At 40.2% G+C, this 23,068-nt stretch overlaps 2 protein-coding genes across 2 annotated transcripts in view; one reads left to right on the forward strand and one right to left on the reverse strand.

Annotated features, from left to right (window-relative positions):
- The first annotated feature begins 8 nt into the window (after positions 1–8).
- On the forward strand, positions 9–4,655 carry APELA (apelin receptor early endogenous ligand). Its single transcript, XM_019614467.2, has 3 exons — positions 9–219; positions 427–528; positions 2,363–4,655. Exons 1-2 carry the CDS (start codon positions 144–146, stop codon positions 513–515), a joined length of 165 nt encoding a protein of 54 aa, XP_019470012.1. The 5' UTR covers positions 9–143; the 3' UTR covers positions 516–528; positions 2,363–4,655.
- Positions 4,656–7,144: 2,489 nt separating this feature from the next.
- TMEM192 (transmembrane protein 192) overlaps positions 7,145–23,068 on the reverse strand; it is a gene marked incomplete at its 5' end in the record, with an annotated part of 24,505 nt that continues 8,581 nt past the window's right edge. The window contains 5 exons of the mRNA XM_031553247.1: positions 7,145–8,725; positions 10,908–11,010; positions 15,150–15,284; positions 17,215–17,479; positions 21,130–21,276. Of these exons, the coding sequence (XP_031409107.1) occupies positions 8,602–8,725; positions 10,908–11,010; positions 15,150–15,284; positions 17,215–17,479; positions 21,130–21,276 (774 nt within the window). The remainder of the gene's footprint in view (positions 8,726–10,907; positions 11,011–15,149; positions 15,285–17,214; positions 17,480–21,129; positions 21,277–23,068) is intronic.

Genomic DNA, 23,068 nt, shown 5'->3' on the forward strand with positions numbered 1-23,068 from the left:
AAAGGGAGGAAAGGAGCTGGGAAAAAAAAGGAAGGCTCCGGCCGCCCCGTGCTATTAGCCCGGCTGGGAGAGCGTCTGCCGCTGGCATGTGACACGGCTGAGGCGAGCGGCACGGACGCTGCATACACACGCGGACCGCAGGTATGAGGCTCCGGCAGCTGCTGTGCGTCGTGTTCCTGCTCCTGGCCAGCCTGCTGCCCGCCGCCGCGCAGAGACCCGGTAAGCGCTGCCCTCACTGCCGCCCTGGGGTCGGCGGTTCGGAACCCGCGTGTGCGCGGCACACCTGCGCTAACACCGCGCGAACCTCGGGATAAGGGGCCGGCTGTTGCCGGCGGGGTGTCACGGCGCTGCCGTCTTCGGACGCCCGCCGAGAGGGAGGGTGAAACTTGCAGTAGTCGCCTGACGCCCTGCCTCCTTCTCCCGCAGCCAACCTGGCCCTGCGCAGGAAGCTGCACCGACACAGCTGCTCGCACCGGCGGTGCATGCCGCTCCACTCCCGCGTGCCCTTTCCCTGAACGCCCTGCAAAGGTAACGCTCGTAAAGCCCGGCGGGGTGCCCTTCCCCGGAGTCGTTGCGGGTACGCTTCAAACCGAACCACGGAGGTGGTTTTGCCCGATGTCTAGGCTCAGGGCTTCTCTCTGAGAACAAACAGGGCTTCGGGGTGCGCTGCTCCACCCGCCCCGCGAAGGGCTGAGAGGACACCGCGGGCTCTGAGGCGGCCGCCCCGCAGGAAGCGCCGAGCCGCCCGCGGGTTTCCCCACTTCAAAGGGCACTGTGACTCCTGTCGCTGAAAGACTTTGCGATCCTCGGCTATACAAGTGCTAAACATTAATGCTTTACAGCTGATGAGGGCATATACATGCGAATACTAAGCGGCTGCAGGTAGCATATGCAAATAGGACGGGCTTCAAAAGGAAAGCGGGGCTCTTGCAATTTAAAGATGAATAAAACATGCGGTTTTCCACATCTTCTAAACTCATATATCAAAGTAATGCTGTAGGCCGAGGCTTGGCAGCATCATCGATAAACGATGGCAGAACCTGCACACCCAGGTACCAAGATGTTTTGATTTACTAAGCAGCCAAGAGCAAAAAAAGGAGACCGAAGTCAAACTTGTAGCTGATTACCAAGACTGTTGTCAGTGCATAAACTGCCTAGCTCTCAACACAACCCTCCGAAAAGGCACGACTCTGCTGCATGGTGCTGGCCTGTAAACGTGGGGTGTGCATATGGGACCTTCAACTGGCACATCTCTGAGACTCGGTAAAGATTATCGCACCTGAGGTTTAATCTGGGTCTTGGTGGAGAATGAGGGGCAGAAGTAGAAGAAAGGGATGAGAGAGGATGTTGGATTGCCATATCTCAGTGCTCTGTTCATTTTGACAAGAGGCACTTCAAATTGGTGAGGGAGTCTCATTTGAGTATAAACCTTAAAAGACAGGCAATCAGAGCCAGCAGGCAAGAGTGAAATTAGTTCAGTGGCAGAGATAGGGGAATTTAGGTCTGCTTCTTGGATCATATCTGAATGGCTTGTTTCACTTGCAACTCAACTCTCCTTCGTCTTCAAGTCAGCCTGGGGACTGGCTGTGTGCAGAACATCTGCATTTTCTCTAATGCTTCAGAGTGCATTTGCTGTATGATACGTGTGCACGCACTTACACTGAGACTGTTTTCCCTACAGAATATCAAGATAAAAGGAGTTCTCAGTTTATCTCCTTTGATGTAGAGAGCTGATTTCTCTTATTAAAAAAGTCAGTGACCAAGTAAAACTATGCTTGTTAATACATAATGCATTTGATAGGCATTTAATAACAGAATTCTGTTTTATAAAGCTATCTAGAAATACATAAAGCTTGACTTCGGGTGACAAGCACCTGAACTGTTAACCCTAGTCAGCATTGTGGGTGCTCAGCTCCTTTATCTTAAGTAGGATTTACCATCTACATTTACATTCCCTTCCAGTTTTAGTCCTAATTCAGCAAATATTTACATACCTGGGTAACTTGACTCACCTGAGTAATCTTATTGATCTCAATGGAGTTCTACATATGGATGAAGCTAATTGCAGATGCAAACAGGATGGACCCTTAATCCTGAATTTCAGCAGTTCGTTGGAAACTGGGATGAATGCAGCAGCCTCCCTTTTTCTACATTTGAAATGATGAAGGGATTGAACTTGATTTTTTTATCTGTTAACATACAGAAAAGTTGGAACAAAAAGCTGGGGAAGGTGTGAGATGCTTTTACCTTATTGTTTGCTTTTTTCCTTTATCTGCTAACTGAAATTTCCCAAATAAGAGAAATTCCCTCAAATTTCAACCATGTATTTTGTAACTAATATATTTCATTTTTTTCCCCTCAGCAATTTCATAATGGGCTTTCCAGTGTCTTAAAGGAGGAAGCTGCAACAACTGCACTGATAGAGAAGCTCATTCTAAGTACAGCTCGCCAATAGCTGACCTGGTGGAGCCACAACAATCCTGTTTTGAGGCAATCCATCCAAAATGAACATTTTCAACAGTCCTGTGTATCACATTCTGCATGACCTGGAACAAAGCCCATGACTCATATCCTAGAAGTAGGGGGAAGGGAGAAACAGGGGAGATGATGGGGGGAGGGGGAGGATGTACCTGAAACTTCACTGGTTGAAATGCACGTTATTTGAATCTTACAATGATCAGTGAAAATTAAAGACCAAATCAAACATCAGACATCCAAAATGGATTTCCAGTGGCATGGAGAAGGATTTGTCCAAAGGGACTCTTAATGGTCTATGCTATTTAGATGAAGAAATTGGATGTGCTGTTGAACGTATTCAACTCAAGCTATGCACGTAAAGCAATATTTAGTGTGAAATGTTAGACTTATACACAGAACTGTTTAAGGCCATTTTTAGTTAGTACATTCATATATTAATGATATGTATATTTTAACACCTAACATTTCATCTGTTTGAATTTATCTTAATAGTGTAGAATGTGTTATTGTAAATAGCACCAAAGTCAGCCATACTCCTAGCTTTTCACTAAGCATTCCCACAGTGAAAAAATTATGATACAAGAAAGTAAAGGCAGTATTATCCCTCATTCTCTAGATAGAGAATTAAGGCACACAGAGATAAGGGATCGTGCAAAACTGATAACTCAAGTCTCCCAAGTCTGGCCTTAAGGTCAAGCCCATCCAGCTCTTAATGAGCTGTTACTGCAAAGCCTATCATTTGTTCCCTTAAACTGGCCTGTCATACCAGGCAGCTAAAACATTTTTGAAAACTCAGTACTATAGATCTACTTGTTCAGTAGTTTTCCTAAAATACTCACGACAGCACTATAAATAGAGCATAAAAATAGACCATTGAAAAGAAACCTTTGTCTGATCACTGCCAGTGCTCTGTAGTACACTATTCCTGTGGTTAAAATGAATGGAATACTGGGAACGTGGCACTACAATGAGTAAGAACTTAAAAGAGAAAAACAAGCTGTTCTCTGCACCAGAGGTCAAGAATAAACAGCTTTTATTTCACTTTTTATTTTTAAAAATAAGCTTTTGACAGCTTTTTATATCGACAGAAATTACCAACTACATTTAAAGCAAAACACGGCAGTCCTTTCATTAAGGGGAGCTAAAACAACCCAGAAATTTAGTAGGTGTCAATCTGGACACGACTATTTTATGAAACTTTTGGTATTAAAAACAAGGAAATAGTTATAAGGATGAGCAAAGATGAGCAGTTGTAGTAGTGAATTATCTCAATCCATTATTAGAATTCTGTTTCATAAAGCATAGTTATTAATAAGTGAAATATCAACAATCATTAAGGCTGGATAGTTGAAGCTTCCTAATCAGCGTCCACTTGTAACCCCTTATCTCTAAGGATTTGAAACCCTAGTCAGAATTGCACTGGAAAAATATGACAAGAGTTTTAAGTTTCTCTATATAGAAAACACACAGGAAAGTTTAACATCACCTTATGCTGGGTTTTTGAAAAATGGACAGTGCCATCAAAACAGTCAAACTTGTCTATACCAACGAACAGCCATCAAGGTAAATCTTTGAAGTTAGTTTCCAAAATTAGAAGCATGCTGCCATTAAAATTAGTTGTGTTTTTTTTTTTTATTTAACTTAGCCTTCTTATATATCTAAAACAGAGATTATGGAAAGCAAGAAATCTCAAAAGTAACTATTTAATGGTTATCTTAATAATGAGTGTATAGATTTAATACCGAAGTCCTATATATGCATGTTCCTTTATGAATATAAGAAGAAATACAACGCTCACCAAAGTGTCCTAGGAAGCCTGTCGTCAGTCTCTACAAAATTTTAAATGTCTGGGTTTTGTTTTTGTTTTTTTTTTTTTAGACATGTTGGTAACTAAATTTTCTTTGAGAAAGACACTGATGGCAATATATGATAGATATGTTTATATGCTAGCTGATTGTATATTTTGTAAAAAGTATGCACTTCAAATAGCAGTGCTTCATTTTAAGTAATCCTTGTACACTGCTCGACATTGCTATTCTTCAGATGTCAGAGGTGATGCACCTAAGGAAAAGAGAGGTTTTTTCCTACTTTTTCTGTAAATTGACATGGGATCCATGTGTAAAACCTTTTCTTACTGCATTTCTTACAAATAAATGCTAAATTCTGGTAAAAAGTCATATGAACTTGTTTTAAAACTACTGCTTATGTAATTGCAGCACGCTCTAACATGACACAACACCATAAGATTACAGTAGACAGTAGATTCCAGACCATGCATTGCCAATATGTATAGAATAAGCAAAATTTTTAATTAGCTTAGGGTGCAGGGTTTAGAATCCAAATGTTCTGATGAATTGGAGGAAAAGACCTTTCCTTATTTCAAGGCCAAACATTTGGAAGTAATGTGAAGAGCAGCAGAAACAAAAACAGGCAGTAGCTTCTCCCTTCACAGGTCAGACACTATAAATGAAGTTGATATAAATGAAGTTGAGTGCTAGCTACATATCTTGAACACTGCAGTTTAAGAGCCTGGTGATGCTGCTACTGCACAATACTGTCCCCAGAGGTGTTCAAGGCCAGGTTGGATGGGGCCCTGGGCAGCCTGGGCTGGTATTAAATGTGGAGGTTGGTGGCCCTGCCTGTGGCAGGGGGGGAGGGGGTTGGAGATTCATGATCCTTGAGGTCCCTTCCAACCCTGGCCATTGTGATTGTGTTGTCATTTACATTTAATAGGGCTGTGTTGTTTTCAGCCAAGTCAGGCTTGCCCTTGACTTTGTTGTATTTTTGTAGTTGATTTTTACAACACAAGCTTCCCTTGGCAAAAAGTTTCCCGTGATACAGTGTGATTAGATATCTAAACATGCAGTATTTGGACACAATGCTGGAACAGCTGAATTCTCCATCTGTGTGTATGAGTGTATAAAGGAAATCTGTTTAAAGAAAAGTTGCTGTCCATTCAAATTCAGAATGGAGATTAAATTGATGGAATCCAACAACCAAAAGACCTGACCGGAGGTCTGTTCAGCCCTCAAACTCTGAAGGCCAAAATGTGAATTTTTCTGAAACTCAGAACTAATGCTTGGTCTTGTGGTTCCACGGAACCAACAGGAAATAGAGGTAAATGTAAGGCTGTGGTGAGAAACAGCCGATTAGTTCGTTCCCAAAGAATAATAAACAATTCACTTCTTCCCTTTCCAAAATGAAAAAAGGAAATTTATGGAAGAATAAAGACTGGAAATATTTCCCTTACGCCACATACATAGGCTATAAATATCTCAGTAGCTGTAGACACAAAGCCAAATTTTGTTAAGGGTCACATAAGATTTGCATTAATGTCAATCGGGAGCAGTATTAGCATGGTAAATAAGTTTCAAATGCCTGACTATCATCAGAAAAGTACAATTAGCATACTGATCTCTTACTACTGCAGATGGCCTTTATCTTCCCTGCTAGCGATCAGTTTGCTGAATGCTTTGCAGTGGGAAATGGCTCTGACTTGGACAGCACAGACATCGGAGCCTGTCTTTAGTTAACGACGATGCCTGGAAGCTTAACAAATTCCAGTGCTGATGATACTGTTTTGTTTTGTTTCCCTAAACATCTCTCCAGTTACCTCAAGGTCAGATCGTTGTCTGCCAACCTGCCTTTGTTCTTCAACATCACTTTCTTTCTTAGAGTGAGGATGACCTTCTGCAGGGTGAAGCTGCTTAACTGCAGGAAAAATTGGTATAGCACCCTAAAGGATGGAAATTGTTAGAAATTCTGATAGTCTGATTTCCTGCGTGAGGTGAAACACAGAGGTGGTTTCACAGGATAATTTCTGCTAGGCACTATTAAGAAGCAGAACAAGAAGCATTCAGCTCATTTCAACATCCCAGCCAGAAGCTACCAGAACACTACTAACATGAACATTTGGGGAACTGAGTCATTGCCAGTGGTCAAAAACCCAACATCCCATGTGAAGCTCACAGCAAGCAGTGGGTTTCAGAAAATTTCAGAAAAGCAAAGCACAGCACTGCCAGTAGAACAGGCAGTTCTTTGAGCCAGGGCTCAGAGCTGGCATCAGGATAGCTCTCTGCTTCTCCAGTTCAGCAGCATTCACAATCCACAGCATGCATCACACAGTGACATGACCAGAGCAGGAGATGCGTGCACAGAAAGCTGGCCCTCACTGTGTAGCTGCCCACAGGAACAGGGCTGGTGCTGCTGTTTAGCTTAGCACAACATCTGCTGCATTGAAAACAGTTCCTGATCACCAAGTCTAACAGTATTCCATCACTGAACTACATCCCCTTAGTTTCCCATGCACACATCTCTTCACTACCTTGATGGATGGGGACACAAAGCAGCCTGGTTCCAGTGCTTGGCTACCTTCTCTATAAAGACACCTCCTGGCATCTAATTTAAACTTTCTCTGCTGCAAATCTGCCTAAGGCTTATTTTCCTAGAACACATTTTCCCCTCGCCATACCTATCTGTCCCTTCATTCCACTTCTTAGAATCAATCTTACTTACCTGAATGGTGTGGGCATCAGGCTTTTTTTTTTTCTTTAAGAAAAGTGGAGGTGGGTGTAGAGATCAAGTTCAGTCATCCCAGTCTTGAGTTCATTCAGAACAACTCAGCAGCTTACAACTGTTCACAATATGCTATGGTCTTACAGAATAGTAGTAATGGCATCTCAGTTGTATTTATTGTACATGAACTTCAGTCACAGTTTACTGCTTTCCATAGTCAGTATACACAATCACATTCAGACCTGAGTTCTTAAAACAAACATTTATATCCTATGTTTACTATAAAATCGTGGCTTTATTTCCAAAAAACAACAATTAAGGGGTACAGTTTAGTGTTAAATAGCAGCAAAATATCAACTTTTTTCTTATAATAAAAGACAATCTCCATCTTTGTTATTACAGTAGACAGTTTAGTTATTTCTGAAGTTGTGTTCCAGTAAAAAAAATAGAATATTTGTGTTTCTTTCCCTCGTATTCAGCCACAAGACCACTCCTCATGAGAATCTTCCTCCCAGTTCTGACCAGTAATTATTCTGTCTTCCCACAGACATTTGCTTCTAAAATAATGTTTAGACTACAGTGGTAGACAAAGTATCTAAAGAGAATGGTTTTTATCACCCTTCCCAATAAATCTATTAGAACTGAAAACTCTTGTTTTTCCACTTGCAGAAGGCCATTCTATCTCCTGCTGATTTTCACCACACATGTTCACATTTTGGCTTTTAAATTTAGACAGTGACATTTTTGAAGAGTCAAAGCATAGAGCAACTCTGATAGTGTTCTTGAACAGGATCTAACTTTAAACCCCACTGAACACTACTGGGTTACAGGGTCAATGAGAGCACTTCAACCATTTGTGTGTTAGTTTGGCAGGCAGAAGGAATCCTGTTTAATCTTTGCTGATACAAAATTCCAGTAGCAGGAGAATCAGCAGACCTGAAGACACCTTTTTGTTCTCTAAAGCCAGCATTCTGATCAGCTGCTCAAATTTCTAATCATAAGATTGTCAAATCTCACATTTTAGGATACCACCCTCCCCTTCTGCCCTTCTTATTTTTTCAACTGGATGCTAAATATTCCTGCTGGCTTAGGAAACAACTTCATTCCTTTAGTGGGCAAAGGAGAAAACAAATCTAGAATGCAGGTATCTACTTAAAACTGGAAATAGTGAAGTGCAGTGATTGAACACATACCCAAGATCCCAGCTTCAGTACTGTATGCTGAGAGGCATCCTCTGCAAAATTAAGTTTTATTTGACAACAAATGTGTATTCTAGAAAGTACTTCAGTAACTTAAAGCTCAAAAAAAAAAACCACCAGTGCAAAATAACAGCAACAACTGAAAAAAGTTAAACCATTACCTTAAGTCCAATTGTAACCTCTTAGGAATTAAAAATCCTTTAAGTTCCTGAACATTTTCTCAGAACTGATGTGGAAAAAAAGCCATTAAGTCCAGTTATCACAGGTTTACAGTGTATGCAGAGCTCATACTTGCAATTTAAGTTCTATTTTGAAATGGGAAAGAAGATTGAAGATAATCTCTGCAGGTCTGTTTGGATATTGTATTGCCTCGTATTCTCTCCTGAGCTCCAGCAGCAGTTCAAGTGTTTTAAGTTTTGATTTGCTGAGATGTTAATGCCAATAGTCTCTTGCTGAGCAGTGCATTGTGTCGCTGAAGATACTCTATTACATCTCCTTGCTTCTCAACTATCTCTTCTAAACTTGAATTTTCCCTGGAAAGAACAAAAGTGAATACACGTTTCCATAAGAGATAACAGATTTTTGACATATGAAAGGTCACTGCATTTTAACCAATACCGTAACAAATTGCTTCCTTCAGTTTTACTTTGGAACATCTTGACTGCTTTTCAAAAGGCAAAACAATCTCTATACCCCATCTCATTTATAGATGAAAGGGCAGGAAGTACAAAAAGGTTGGCCAAACTTTGAGCTGTGTTTGCATAAGCAAGTTATGCATTTCCTGCTGGACAGTACAGAAGAACCATAGTAGTACAGGGCTGCTTGTTCAGCTTTTACAAACCTAAGCTAGTGAAATAGACACCACACTAGGATTGTACTAAGAAACCCATGCCACCTTTTCCAGCCACATTAGGAAGTGGACTAGAAGAGTAGTGATGTTATTTGTTAATACTCTAACAGCATTAGCACCTAACATCTGTGCTACTACAGATCCAGTACCTCACATACAGGTATCCTCACCTTAGAGGCATCTCCAGCTTCCATAAAGCAATGTTACAAAGGCTATATTTAACCAGCACAATAAAACAGAGCTACTTCATACAACCTGTAAGACTACAGAACTGTCAAATCTGCAGTCAGAAATTAAAACACAAGTACTGAAGTCTGTGAGAATACTTGAGTCTTCCCACACTCATTAATTGCTGCTGGCTGACTTGCAAGGCTGCTTTCTTAATACACAGATGAGCACCCTGGAGCTTAGAAAGATCAGCCTTGCAGCACTTTGTTGAGTAGCAATGCCCTTATCATAGTTCAAGTGCACTGACCAGTTGAGTGGAAGTAGTACAGTTTAAATCCACTGTGGTTAAGCTGGTGGAAAAATAAAGTCTTTTAGAGAATGTTTACAACACTAACCCTAATCTGCACTACCAACTTAAAGCACCAGAACAGCTTCTGATCAGTAGGTTAGGTCATGGAGATCACAATATTGATAAAGCATTCATAGAATGAAGGTCAACTGAACAGCTAACAGGATTCACTTTTCAATAGACCTTAAACTCAAAAGGAAAGAGTCAGAATTGTACAGACCTGGATTAAAATAACTGTTTTGTAATCAGTTCTCAGAGGAAGTTTACACTCTTTAACCAAGGGATCAGAGTCTTTTCCTTTGCTGCTCATTGTTGCAAACTTCTCTAGCACTTGAGGATTTCTCAGGGGAAGAATTAAACAAGAAAGGAGTGAATTCCCCCATGCATTTGCCATAATGTTGATATAAAGATGGAAGGCAGACATTGCATCAAAATAGCAAGACAACTCTAAATCCTTCCTGTATCCTGAATCTCTACTTCCAAGTTCCATGAAAGCATCTGCAGGCTGCATTTGTGATACACAGGGGAGGGTTGAAGCAGTAGTCACCTCTGCACTTCTGCACTACAGCTTTTACTGTAAGCCATGTAAGATTAAGTCATGCTGTATTTGAAAGTTTCTTGAAAAATTCTCACGTGGAAATCCAGGTTAGCTTTGGCTTTTTGTTAAGTCATCACCAGGCTCACTTCAGCCACCAAGTGTTGACACAAGCACAAGAGAAACAGTCTCAGTGCTTGTGAGGTTAATGGTGGCTAGTCTTTTGTGTCAGTAAGAACATATGTCTCAATTGGCTTATCCACATTTATAATTCTTTCATGAACTGGAAATATATTTCAACTCCCTTGCTAGAATGTGCTGTTCTGTGCCAGCAATTGAACAAAACTGCAGATTTTTCATCTATCAGCTGTCTGCAATTTGTTTTCTTGTCTGAAAGAACTGTTTGAAGAAGCTGCACTTCTGGAGACACACTGTAAACAAGTATAAGACACTAACATTTATCTTCCATTTGCATTTCAAGTCAATTATAAAGAGATTAAGCACAGTTATTCGTAGTACATTGAAGACTGATGCAAACAGCTCTGAATGTTCAAATAATTCCCGTCTCATCTTTGATAGTTCCTGCATCTGTGAAGAAATTGCTATTTCTATACAAAAGCACAAAACTTCACTTCTCACCTGTGTGTACAATAGCAGCCTTAAATCTATGACTCCTTTCAGAAGGATTTTTCCCACACCTATTGTGGCTGACAGATTTAAGGCTATACATATTTCTACATAAAGTAACACAATTACTTCAGTCAGCATTACCACAGTTGAACACATAGCAGGATTAGTACAGAAAAATATTACCCAAATCCAACTTCTGAGGTAACGTGACTAGGGTAAGCATACATCTTTTCTTCTTCAATTATGTCAGGTCTTGGCTTTGCACGATTGAAGTTGCTTATTTTCACTAAAAGAAACAAATTCATACAATGTTTAAAAAGCAACAGAGAAGCTTTATCACCAGAGTCCAGGTTAAAAACAAATCTGTAACATAAGTTTGCCTTAGAGTAGAAAACAAAGGAAGTGTGGGAATTTTGAGAGTGGGGAAGGAGAAACAGAAGCAGAATTTACTCATCACCAATACAGCTTTGATTATAAATACTTCTATATTCTTTCAGTCCCACTGCTCAAAGACTGTAAGTGAAGACCTCAAGAGGAAAGCTTAAATACACTGCTTAGCACATGTGAAGTTTAATCTCCTAAAGAAAAGAAAAATCTCAACTACCTTTGAGATGGAACTGAGATTCAGCCTAAATTCGGGCCATACATTAAGCAACATGCAATTAAAAACAGCTGTAGGAAGTTTTGATACTAGTATTGCATCTAGGTCGCAAGTTCTCTTATAAACTCTTTCATAAATACTATTTTAACTAGACTACCTACAAAGAAGCTTCAGCTTGTCTGCCTGTTCCAGAACTAGGAGACTTGAAACAGAAAGCTATTAAGTACACAAAGCAGTGGCTCTTTGATAGCTACACACTACAAGAAAGACAGAGACCCTGGAGCATGTCCAGAGAAGGGCAATGAAGCTGGTGAGAGGTCTGGCACACAAGCCTTATAAAGAGCAGCTGAGGGAGCTGAGATTGTTCAGTCCAGAGGAGAGGAGGCTCAGGGAGACCTCATTGTTCTCCACTTGAAAGGAAGTTGTGGTGGGCAACCTCACCTCCTGGGAACTAACAATAAGACTAGAGGGAACGGCCTCAAGCTGTGACACACAAGGTTCAGGTTGGATATTAGGCAAATTTTCTCAGAAAGAATGGTCATGCACTGAATCAGGCTGCCCAGGGAGGTAGTTGAATCACCATCCCTAGAGGTGTTCAAGAGAAGTTTAAAGGTTGTACTAAGGGTCAAGGTATATTGGGGAAATCCTTGTGGTAGGTAGACAGTTGGACTGGATGATCATGGAGGTCTCTTCCAACCTTGGAGATTCTTTACTGTACACTTCACAATGTTGGTTAAAAAAAAAAACAAGTCATTCCTGGGCATCTGTGAATTAAGTTTAAGAGAAAGGCAGCAGATGTAGAATGGAGATAGGTGGGGGTGAGAAAAAACAGCAGACACTATGTTATTTCTGGAAGGAAGCTGAAAATACTTGAAACTATTCAAATATCAGCCCCCAATTAAGAAAGGGAATGTACTTCAGAGATCCAGATTATACATTTCCAACCATGTATTGCTTCACAAGAACTACATTTAATACCAGAAAAGCCATTTCAGTTTGGTCCACATGAGAAATTTCCACTGCAGCAGAGAAAGACTGTTCTTACAAGTTAATAATATAGTAAGGTTTACTACGGGGCACCCTGCTAAAACAATGCTAAGGCCCTCCAGAGGTTAGCTACAAGTTAAGCTCAAAGGTTAGTTATTTCCATGACAGTATTCCTCTACAAGTAAAACCACAAAGGAATAGACCAGGAATTTCCAACATGCTTTATGAGAATGGTAGTCTTATTTATGCACTATTAGATAGATGTAGGAAAGTCAGTAAGTACATATATTTAGTAAAACATAATATTTGACCCCCTGCCCTATCAATAATGAACTTAAGATTAATTCAACTTACATTTAGAGCTCTCTGCATCATTTTCTTTTCTTTCAGGCACACCTACTTCTCTCAAAAGACTTACATAAATTGAGTCTGTTATAGAGTAATCCCTGCAATTCTATGTAGACCTGATTCCTCACCTCCAGAGCTCACAGCTCTCTCTCTCTCTAAATATATGCACATAGCTGAATGGAAGTTCTTATTCAGGGCAGTTGTACTTCATGAGACGTTAATTTTGTGAACTACTGGCTATTTTATGAATCATAAAGTCTCAGTTGGGCACTCCACAACACTTATTTGTGAGGCATTAAATAATATTTAAACAAAAAAAAAACCCAAACAGCTATATGAATTCTAAAGATACATGCAAATTGAGTAGAGATGCAAAAAATCCACAGGAGAGAAGCAACTTAACTCTACACTGGTATGACCTTCCCACTAAGTTTAGGGGTCATCTACCAACACAAGCAAGGGGTTGATTGTGAATTTGTAGTGTAGAACCACCACAGGCTCCCCAGGATTGCTGGTGTAGCTGCAGAGCTACATTAGTGGTGCAGTCATAGAAGAGTAAGTGGTATCTGCTAGTGTTTGCCCTATGAAGGGGCACTCCAGAAGACTAGAGAACTGCCTTTTAAATATCCCATTTTTTCCTGGTCTGTTTTGAGAGAAGAAAAAAATATGTAAAAGTCACTATTACACCAGAGACAAATCTATTCCCTTCAGGAAACACACACTTTAACCTTCTAAGTGTCAAACTCTCTCAAAACCAATCATTACACACACAGACGTGAGGTCTGTTAGCTTACCTCAACTTGTTTTCCATCCCAAAACATTTTGAACTACCTACCCACTGGAAAATGCAATCTAAGTAATTAGAAAGGTCTTCCCCACCTTCAGTCAAGTGTTATGTAATAATTAACGCTTGCTTTGTACATCAATCAAGTTTTAGAGAATGAAGCTTAGAGTGCTGTGGGATCAAGGTAACTATTGTCAAAAGGAACAGTCTTCATTCCTTCTTGCACTGCAATTCTGTCCTTCCTTTGCTCTGATTCCAGCACTCAAGGAACTTTCTCCTCCAGCCTCCCCCAGCTCATCCATCTCAAAAAACAAGAACATCACACCCCACACCTTCCTAGGTATAAACTGGTTAATGATTTCATGAGTACTGGCAGTACAAGCCAACGAAGACAACCTTCTTGATGTCAGAAGGTCAGGTCATTTAAGAGCTCTTATAGAATTCCAATCTCAGATCTAACTAGAAGAAAATCAACCTTGATAGCAGCTTAGTCTATTTTACTAAGGTAAGAGACACACAATGAAGCTCACTGAGCTAAAGAGGTCTCAGGGTAACAAATACTGTTTCACTGGAACTCCTCAAGTTCTAATGATGTTTAGTAGCTTATCTCTACTCTTGAGTTTCCCAGGAAAGCAAGTATACTTATGCTAAGAAGGGATGTCTTCCAGCATTCTTGGAATAGCTCTCTAGAACTGCCATGCTCATGTTTCCTCCAGGACAGGAAATCTACATGAGCAAAGCTGGTTAATTCAATGGAAAACCTGATAAAACTACACACATGGAGGCATCTTACATGCCATACAGAACTGAGATGCAGTTCAGAGCAGGGACTTCTTGCTGTATTTTGATTTCAATATTATTGCAAAAAACTAAGTTGGATTTCCTAGATGACCAAGATGTTCAGCAGCACTTATGTCATTACACCAAAGCTCTTCTATAAGGGAATGCTCCTGAAATTAGTAATAATAAAAAACACAAAAACACTCACAAATTAAGACAAACTGACTACCATGAAAATGGCTTTTACTTCATGTTTAACCGCATGCAGTCCTGAAGGGCATGCTTCAACTTTCTTACTGTTTGATTCAAAGCTTGGAGCAAACTTAAGTCTGCCTGTCTGATTTCACCTCTCTGCCACAGAAAACGTTGCTACTGTTAAGCAGGAATACAAGCAATCTAAAAAAAAACCAAACGCATTCATTAGGGTTAATTCTTACATTTTAGTGACAGAGGAACTGAAGCTTTTGGAGATAGGACCAGGTAAAGAAGAGAAGGGAATAGAGATTTAGAAGTCTGGAGATCAAGATACATCACACCATCAATTATGCAAATCCCACAGAAGCTGATAAAACCAGCTTTCACAGCTCTGCAACTCACAATAAGCGCAATTGAGAATGCACCACAAGACAAGTCTGTTCATAGGACACTTCAGCAACAATTTTCTTTATTGCCACTTCAATGAATCTACAGCATTAAGCTAAGCACTTTTGTTTACCAAAAAACTTAGAAACCAGAATCAAATCTCTCAGCCTTTCCATTTGTTCTGGATTCACCTCAGCTTTTCCACAGGTACAGATTCATTTCCTATTTACAGTTGCAGTTAATCATCTTGGGATACCCAAAGTGTACTACCCTGAGGGCAAACAAAACTGTTCAGGAGCAGTTATAGCAATCCACATTCCATAAGGCAAAATTCATCTCTCACCTGTGTAAATCACTAAACATGTCAGTGAACTGATCAGCTCCAGGCCCAGGACTCCCAGGATAAGATACAGGTACACTTTACTGTGATCAGGAAAGGAATGCTGGGTTGACAAAATCAAAAGCAGGGCTGCATTACCTAGAAAACAAGCATTATTTTTCAGGGATAAGAATTTCACAGCTGTTAGAAGTAACTGATTAGTCTCTCATCCTGGACATCCGCATTAGGCTGCAGTGCTTCAAACCATATTTGCCTGTTTGGTTAACTTGCTAACACACGTGGTGCAAGCTCACAATTCCTAGCAGGAAAACTAAGTTTCATTTCAGCATTTGACTGTAATGGTAGGGTTTTTTTTTTAAATGATCTTTTTCTGACTTAAGGAGAGGGTGAAGGACTGGATTAGGAAAACCTAACATACAGCATATGTTGACTTAAACAGTTCCTAGCCTTGCTAGGAACTACTATCCATCTTAAAACCTGCTTTTTTTTTTTCTTTCAATACCTAAGAGGTCATATCACTCAGTTTGAAATGAAAGGGCATTTTCCTTCAAGCAGAAGATTTCAGTGCATTTAAAAGTACATCCTGTAAAAATAAAGATAAGTAAGACTTCTAACTCTTTCAGAAGGAGATACTTGCACAGCTTTCCAGTTGCCTAGCTATTATTTAATACTTGCAGGTCACTGAAGTTTAAACTGAGATGAGCACAAATAGCTACAGAGAATAAGCATTGAGTTACAGACCTAAGAATTTATTTTGCATTCTTTAAATTCTCATACACTGTTGCATGTCTCATGTGGAAGGCAAAACATTCTCATTTCCTGTACAAATGCTATAGCCATAAAGCACTAAACATGAAAACAACGAGAGGACTGCAAAGTTCTCCTGCATTAGGCAACTGAACTGTCAGTACATCGACAGCAATTAGCATAATTAGGTGTTCAGAGTACTGGGGCTAACCACCTTCTGAGCTACAGATGATTTACATCACAAGTTCACAGCACAGAACTGATTGCACCCGAATATTTACAGTTACCCACAGTTGGTAGAGCAGAGAAGAAATTGACTCCATCTAAGACAAGAGTCAAGTTTAATAACCTCAGTCTTGGTTCAATAGGCAGAAACAGTCCTTTAACTATTATTCAAAATACTTAAGCCTGCTGCAGTTTAATCTTGTCACTGCATGCCAAAAGCATCTTCAGAGCTCTATCTAGTGGCCATAGCCTGCAGTTTTGCACATTCAAACAAGGTTTTCACGTTATCTTTTCACGACTAGGTGGAATCAAAGCTACAGTTTCATATGCAGTAGGGCCACAGCCTACAAGGCTGGTGAAAAGTTTCTATTCCAGATGTTTACAAGATTTACAGCTAAGAAAAACACTGTGAAAGCCAATGCCCTTCCCTGCTACTCTGTCATCCACGCATGGAGAAGCCCCTCATATTACATGGATCTTTAGATTTAATGAAGGAGAGCTTTTTTCTTTGTAAAAAAGAAAGCAGCTGACTGTTGAAACATTTTTCAGCTTCACTGGCCAGTGGTGTAGCATAGAAAACAAGAAAAACCCCACTGTCACACATCACATGCTGTCCACTGGAAGAAAAAAATGCAGTTACAAGTAGAGCCAAGTGCTACATGGAGCCCTACTGAAGACTTAATTCACTTGTTTAACTCAATTCAGACATTTATTGAACAACAGTTGATGCAGTTGTTTTACTTTACTTTCACTAAAATACTAAGGTTGAAAAACAAGGCTACGCTTCCTGGATGGATCTGCAGTCCTGTCACTTAGCTAACTAGATTAATCAGTATGCAAATGAACACCAGCTAAACACAAGTCACTACATTTGTTACTTCAACTTCTGGGCACTTCTGTACTATAAAAGTTCTTTACAACGTGCATCTGGCAAGTCAGAACAGCCTATCTGAATAAAACAGCCTCTACAAATGCTCATTTGAAGTGTTGTGTTTTTTTTTTTTTTTAAAGTTCACAATATGTGATACAGAATTGTTCAGTCTTCCAGCACATCAGAATGTAAAGCTTTATAGGATGAACAAGAAAACAAGTTCACCTGTAGAATGTATCACCAGTGGAAGCCTCTTGAGATGCCTTGTCGATCGATATATTAAGAAGTAGCCTCTGCTTCTGATTCTGCTGTGGTGGTGGTGGACGTAGCGTTCAAAAAACACATGCAGAATCCACAGAATTACCTTTGCAATTATGATGACAGTCTGTACTTTAAGTGGGTGAGTATAGTTTCCAGGGCATTTGTCCTGATTTGGATTGGGGTAAGAACAAAACATAGCTGCTAAAAACGCTAGAACAACAAAAACAACCTGAAAGAGAAACAAAGAAAAGGGAGAAAACCCACAGTCAGCAGTCAGCTATAAAACAAGACAGATTTCTGAGATTTGTTACACATTACTCTGAACTGATTTCACTGAAGTTGAGATAAACTATGAACATTAGGTAATCTTACCACAATCACATGTAATCCAAGTAACATATTCCTCATTGCACAGAGTTGAGCATAGTTGAGGATGACCACTGTTTTCAGTATTCCCCCCAGCTCCATTTCATTGTTAGCCAAGCCTCTTTTTCCAAGAGAATTAACCTGATTTCTGGGCAATTTTTTTTTCCTCCCAATTTTACTTTGAGAGGAAAGTGATTCACGCAAAAAGTTTTTTTTAAATCATTCAATTAAACTGGTTATTGCTCTCTAGGACAGACTACATTTCTTTCCACACAAGAATTTGACATTTCATTAGTGATACTTAATCTTAAATCCAATCTCCAGGCTGACATTAGAAAGCAAAACATCAACATACTACCTTACACAGTGAATTACTAACATGGGATAAAAAACCCTAAAGAGTAATTTTTAATCAGTTTCTTCATGTAGTTCCAAATTTATCAGAAGGACCAGCCTAGGAAAGTTACATTGTAAGTTTTCATGCCTTCTAGGCTTCTCCTCATGCTTCCAGCATCAACACTGCAGGATGTGCCATCTTCTGGCCAACTAGAAGGTGGAATGTTTGGTGCAGATTATCTGAGGTGCGTGCATGTTAAATCCCTACAAAATGTTGTGGGTGTTTTGTTTTGTTTTTTGAACATTTTCATTTAGTGAACAAGAAAATCTGGTCCTCTCACATCCTTCTTCATTCTGTGGAATGAGTATTTTAAAACTGAACTGAAATAAGACAAATCCCAATGATGCAAAGTCAACTGAAAGCTTCTATATGCAGCAAAAATGTTTTTGCTTCAACTCTAAGCAGCTTTCATGCCACTAATACACTTGGATTTTATAAGTTTCCCATATTTCAGAACTGGGAAAAACACCACATCAATATGAGATACAAAAGAAAGTCTGATTTTCAAAGCCATTTTGCTTCAATAGTTTACTCCTATTCCACTTCATGGACATCCAGCCCTTTCACACCCTTCAACTTTTCCTATTTTTGTTATTTCTCAAGCAACTTTGTTCACAGAAGTCAGCCTTCTGGAGCCACTAACTACTGATGTGAAGCACCTTCAGTCCACTTGAGTTGTGAATGGAGTTCATGATTGAGAGGCGAGGGAAGGAATAAGTGGGAAGAGAACAACTTGCATGCAATCAACAGAAAGCAACATCACATCATAGGAAAGCCAGGGTAGAAGGCAGAAGGAAAAAAACAGTGGGGGGAAAAGCATCTATATTAGACTTTTTATTCAAAGGAAATTAAAATCCAAAGTTATCTTAGCTCTAAGTATCTTAAATGAGAAGTTAGTTAAGAAGCTGGTTATCAACAGAACATTTAAGCTATAATGTAGCCATCCCCTTTTCTTACAAAGCTAGGAATAATCCAGCTAACCTCTATTTTATTTAGTCCATTTACTGTCAGGTTTGCCTTTAAAAACAAAAACACAACCAGCTCAATTCACTCCAAGTATAAGAAATGTATTCTAGTACAGAAAACTGTTACACTAAGTTGTGTGATGCCAGCTGTCATGCTCCAGCATTGCAGCTCTATTAATCTATGTCAACACCTACAATGAGGAGACAGCTTGCTTTAAGAGTGCCACTTAATAAGTATGTTTAGCTTACATTCTGAGGAAGTCCAACACCAAGTTTCCCACCCCAGGTCAAGATAATAAGCAAAAATTTACTCTTATAAAGAGCAGAATTCAAGAAGCTGTTTTCTTTATGTACACATGCAGAGAAGAGATAAGGTTAATATAAAGGGGACTGTGTATCTTCTACTGCTCTGGAGTCGACTGACAGAAGCCAAAAGCCTTGAAAAAAGGAAAGCCACTCACAACCCCAGCCCCAACACACACCAACATAAGGACACTCCAGAATTTAATGCAACTAAGCAACCACTCTGAAGGAGCTATTTGCTGCCTAGCTCCACTTCTGGTTACAGAAGGGAGAAGAAATACATCAAGTGCCCCACAGACAATTTTAGAGATGCATTACGGCTTTACCTCCCAACACTATCATGAGTTAACTTCTCCAGGATACTTGCTGCATTTGTTGGCTATCCATCATAAGCTAACCTGATGTTTCCACGTTCCACAGAGTTCATACACATTTGTAGAATTGAGAGGGAAGGAGAAAAAAAAATAAAGATCACTAGCTTTCCCCATCATCAGCATGTTTCTTTTCAGCAAGAGATAGCACTACTCCATGGGCACTTATATTGCTGTACTCCACCAACAGAAAATGATAGCTCTCCATTTTGTTTCAATTACTGACTTGCCCTGGAACAGGCTCAGCAATAGCAGCAAGACTTAACCTTGAAAACTGCATGTTTACAGGGACCTGAGCAGTTCTTTTTTTTTACCCTCTCTCTCCACTTGCAGGAGAGAGGAAAATGATGGGAACTGAAAGGTTTCTAGCAGCTCTCTAGCATCAGAGTGACTGACATTCCACTACAACTTCCACTACAACTGCCTACAGTAGACAGAAACAATCCCAGTGCACTGGAAAGTATAGTTCTTTACAACTAACTGCAGTGTCTACCTTCATAATGCAGACTCAAAATGCTATCTAACAGTACCAGTGATGTTCTGGTAGGTGAAACAAATATGGCTAGACATTCAGTTTCTATGGGAAATATTAGCAGTCTAGTCAACAGAACAGCAGGAACAGACTTTCCTAAGTTGCTCAACAGAGGAAGATTTGCTGATATTACTAGGAAGCATACAAAACATCTACTGAAAAAGGAGGCCAGGGCATATTGTTCAAATAGCTCTGAGGCTGAAACAAGTTTTTAAAATTCTGTTAGAGAGTGCTTTGCATAGGACTAATGATAGAATTTTTGTCATTTATGATTAAAGAATTTCTGCATTTGCTGGTCTTGAGTATTCTGTGGCTTTAAAAACACACCATCTCCAGGTCTGTATTAATGGCATTATGCCATGAAAGTACCATTTGAATTTGCTCTTACGATCAAAACTCTTCACCTGGTCTTCCTGTGAAGTTTCTACATGATTGTAAGCAATAATTGTCTTCAGCTTTTAAAGGATAAACTCACTACTTGACAGGACTCTCTTGGCTTTCATCTACCAATCCCAGCAAGACCTTTACACTATTAGCTATAAGATTGTGCTCTGCCTGTGCTCTTCCACCTCAACTCCCAGATGGAAGTCATAGCAAGAAATAACACCTGCATTCCTTTACCCCTCCATTCACTACCACGCAAAAACCCAGGAATTAGTCTAACTTGACATGCTTAGTAACTATGATAAGAAATACTTTAAGTCTCCTCTGTGACATTAAGTACAGATCTTAGCACTCTGTAACTCATCTGAGCACCTCTGCACCAGTAGTGTTCCTTCAAGATATACTTCCAACAACCTTGAACAGCTATTACTTAAAATGGCTTTTCCACTCCCTAAAGAGATGCGCCATAGCATTACTGTGAGATTTCTGTTTACACAATGGGTAACATTTCAGAATGAAGATAATACATTTTCATAAGGAAGTCATGTTTCTTAAACTTACATGTAGCAGCAACAGAAAATTGGCAAGAAGAACTACTGGGATAGCATGAAATCTTGGCCTTAGTTGAGAATACAGTGTATGAGATGAAATAAGCGGTGCATCCAGCAGAGCTTCATCTTCTAAACTCTGTGTTATTTCCAAGGAGCCCTGGAACAGAGAAGAAGGGAGAAATAAACACAAATAAGCTCTGAATGTGAAGCCAGAACAGTTTCCTATTGCTTCAGCTATGAAAAAAAAGAACAAGATCAGTATCTCGAGATACATGCTCTTAAGTTCTAAGCAAATTCAAACCCAGAGGAATCTAACATGAGCCCACCTCCTGGCATCATTCTCAGTTTTAAGGAAGTTTAGTCTTTGAGTCATTCTCATGTTTTATACAGGTACTGTAAGTCTGTTATTCACGCATTTGTGCAAGTAAAGTTGCACAGACAAAGAAAGAGTTGTAGTCTACCACTAACGAATGCAAGCTCAGTTCAAGTGATTCAGCCACCAACACACCAAACACTTGCAGCAATGGTTCAAACCAAATCCAGGCAAGGATGAAGAATCAGTTCGGAAAGATTCCACTAAGGGCTGGACAAGACATTCTCTGCCATCACCAGAGAACACAAAGCCCTTCTGAGACACAGTGCTGCCAAATACTGGGGTTTCTTAAACTCCACTTTCCGCACAGGTATCTCAGCTATGTAATCCTCCTGAAATCTTTGTGTTTTCTTTTTAACACTAAAAATAATAAGAATAACCTAAGCATGGGTGGAAGAAAAAAAAAAAGTCTTCCCTTGTGGATATGGAATAGAAAAACAAAGTAAAACTTGTGGGCAGAAATAACAACTATTTACTAAGACAGAAATAGGAAGAGATGGGCTCCTAAGTGTTGTTTCATCTATAGACATCTGCCTACAACAAAGGAAGTAGTCATCTGGGCTTAGTTCAGCCAGCATTAAGTTTTAATTTTGCACAGCAAATGGCTTGCTCACCTAACTACAGGGTGCAAGCAGGTCTTCCTCACCTGAGTACTCTTCAAATTTTTATTTACCACAGCCTTCGAATGTAAACAGCTCTTGCTGGAATACTCCCATGATAAAATAACCTTTTACAGTAGACCTTTAAGTCTAGAAATGCTACTGCTCCTTTTTACATTACTAACTTAAAAATCCAGAAGTAGAAGTACAAAAATGCTCCATCCCTGTTACACCATGTCAGGAATGATTTTCAGCTCTGGAAGAAAGCACTCAGGACAGGCACGCCAGCCACATAGCCATCTCCCTTCAATCCTACCTCATACTAAAGATCACGTAGTTTCAACCCCCCCTGCTATGTGCAGGGTCTCCAACCACCAGGCCAGGATGCCCAGAGCCACATCCAGCCTGGCCTTGAATGCTTCCAGGGATGGGGCATCCACAGCCTCCATTGGGTACAGCAGTTGATAGAGCTCCCTGGATGGGTATCGCTCAGCAAGGTGACCATGAGAACTGTGGAGATGCAAAGCTAAGAAACACCTTAACTAGGTCAACTGGAGGCTTCATTCAATTAAGGCTTGCTAAAACCACACCCATTAGAAGCCAAAGCAATCAGAACACATGGCCTCCTGTTGTAGATGAAGCTGCAGTACGAACTGTTGCATAAACGCCACATTTACAGTCGCTGCTATAGGAGAAACAGCAGGCTGTGTTCATAAGAAATAACGTAAGCTGTGTTTATAAGGAAGCCCAGCACAGCCGGACCCCGCCATGCGGGCACCTCACGCCCAGCTCCACACCCCACAGGGAAACCTCTCGCTTCCCGACGCGGGCCGGCAGCTCTTCGCTCAGCAGCTCCTTCCGCCACCCACACCGAGAGGAAGAGCAGGCCTCAGCCTGTCGCTGAAGAGCAAAAATAACTAAAAAGCGGAAGAAAGAACCAGAAGCGGACGAGCCCCACCGGCAGGCGCCCAGCTCGG

Source organism: Meleagris gallopavo, chromosome 4 (assembly GCF_000146605.3).
Source record: "Meleagris gallopavo isolate NT-WF06-2002-E0010 breed Aviagen turkey brand Nicholas breeding stock chromosome 4, Turkey_5.1, whole genome shotgun sequence".
Taxonomy (NCBI): Eukaryota; Metazoa; Chordata; class Aves; order Galliformes; family Phasianidae; genus Meleagris; species Meleagris gallopavo.

Coding starts and splice junctions, on each gene's coding strand:
- APELA (XM_019614467.2), top strand. CDS start 144: ATGAGGCTCCGGCAGCTGCTGTGCGTCGTGTTCCTGCTCCTGGCCAGC. Junction 220..426: donor CGCCGCCGCGCAGAGACCCG/GTAAGCGCTGCC, acceptor CTTCTCCCGCAG/CCAACCTGGCCCTGCGCAGG.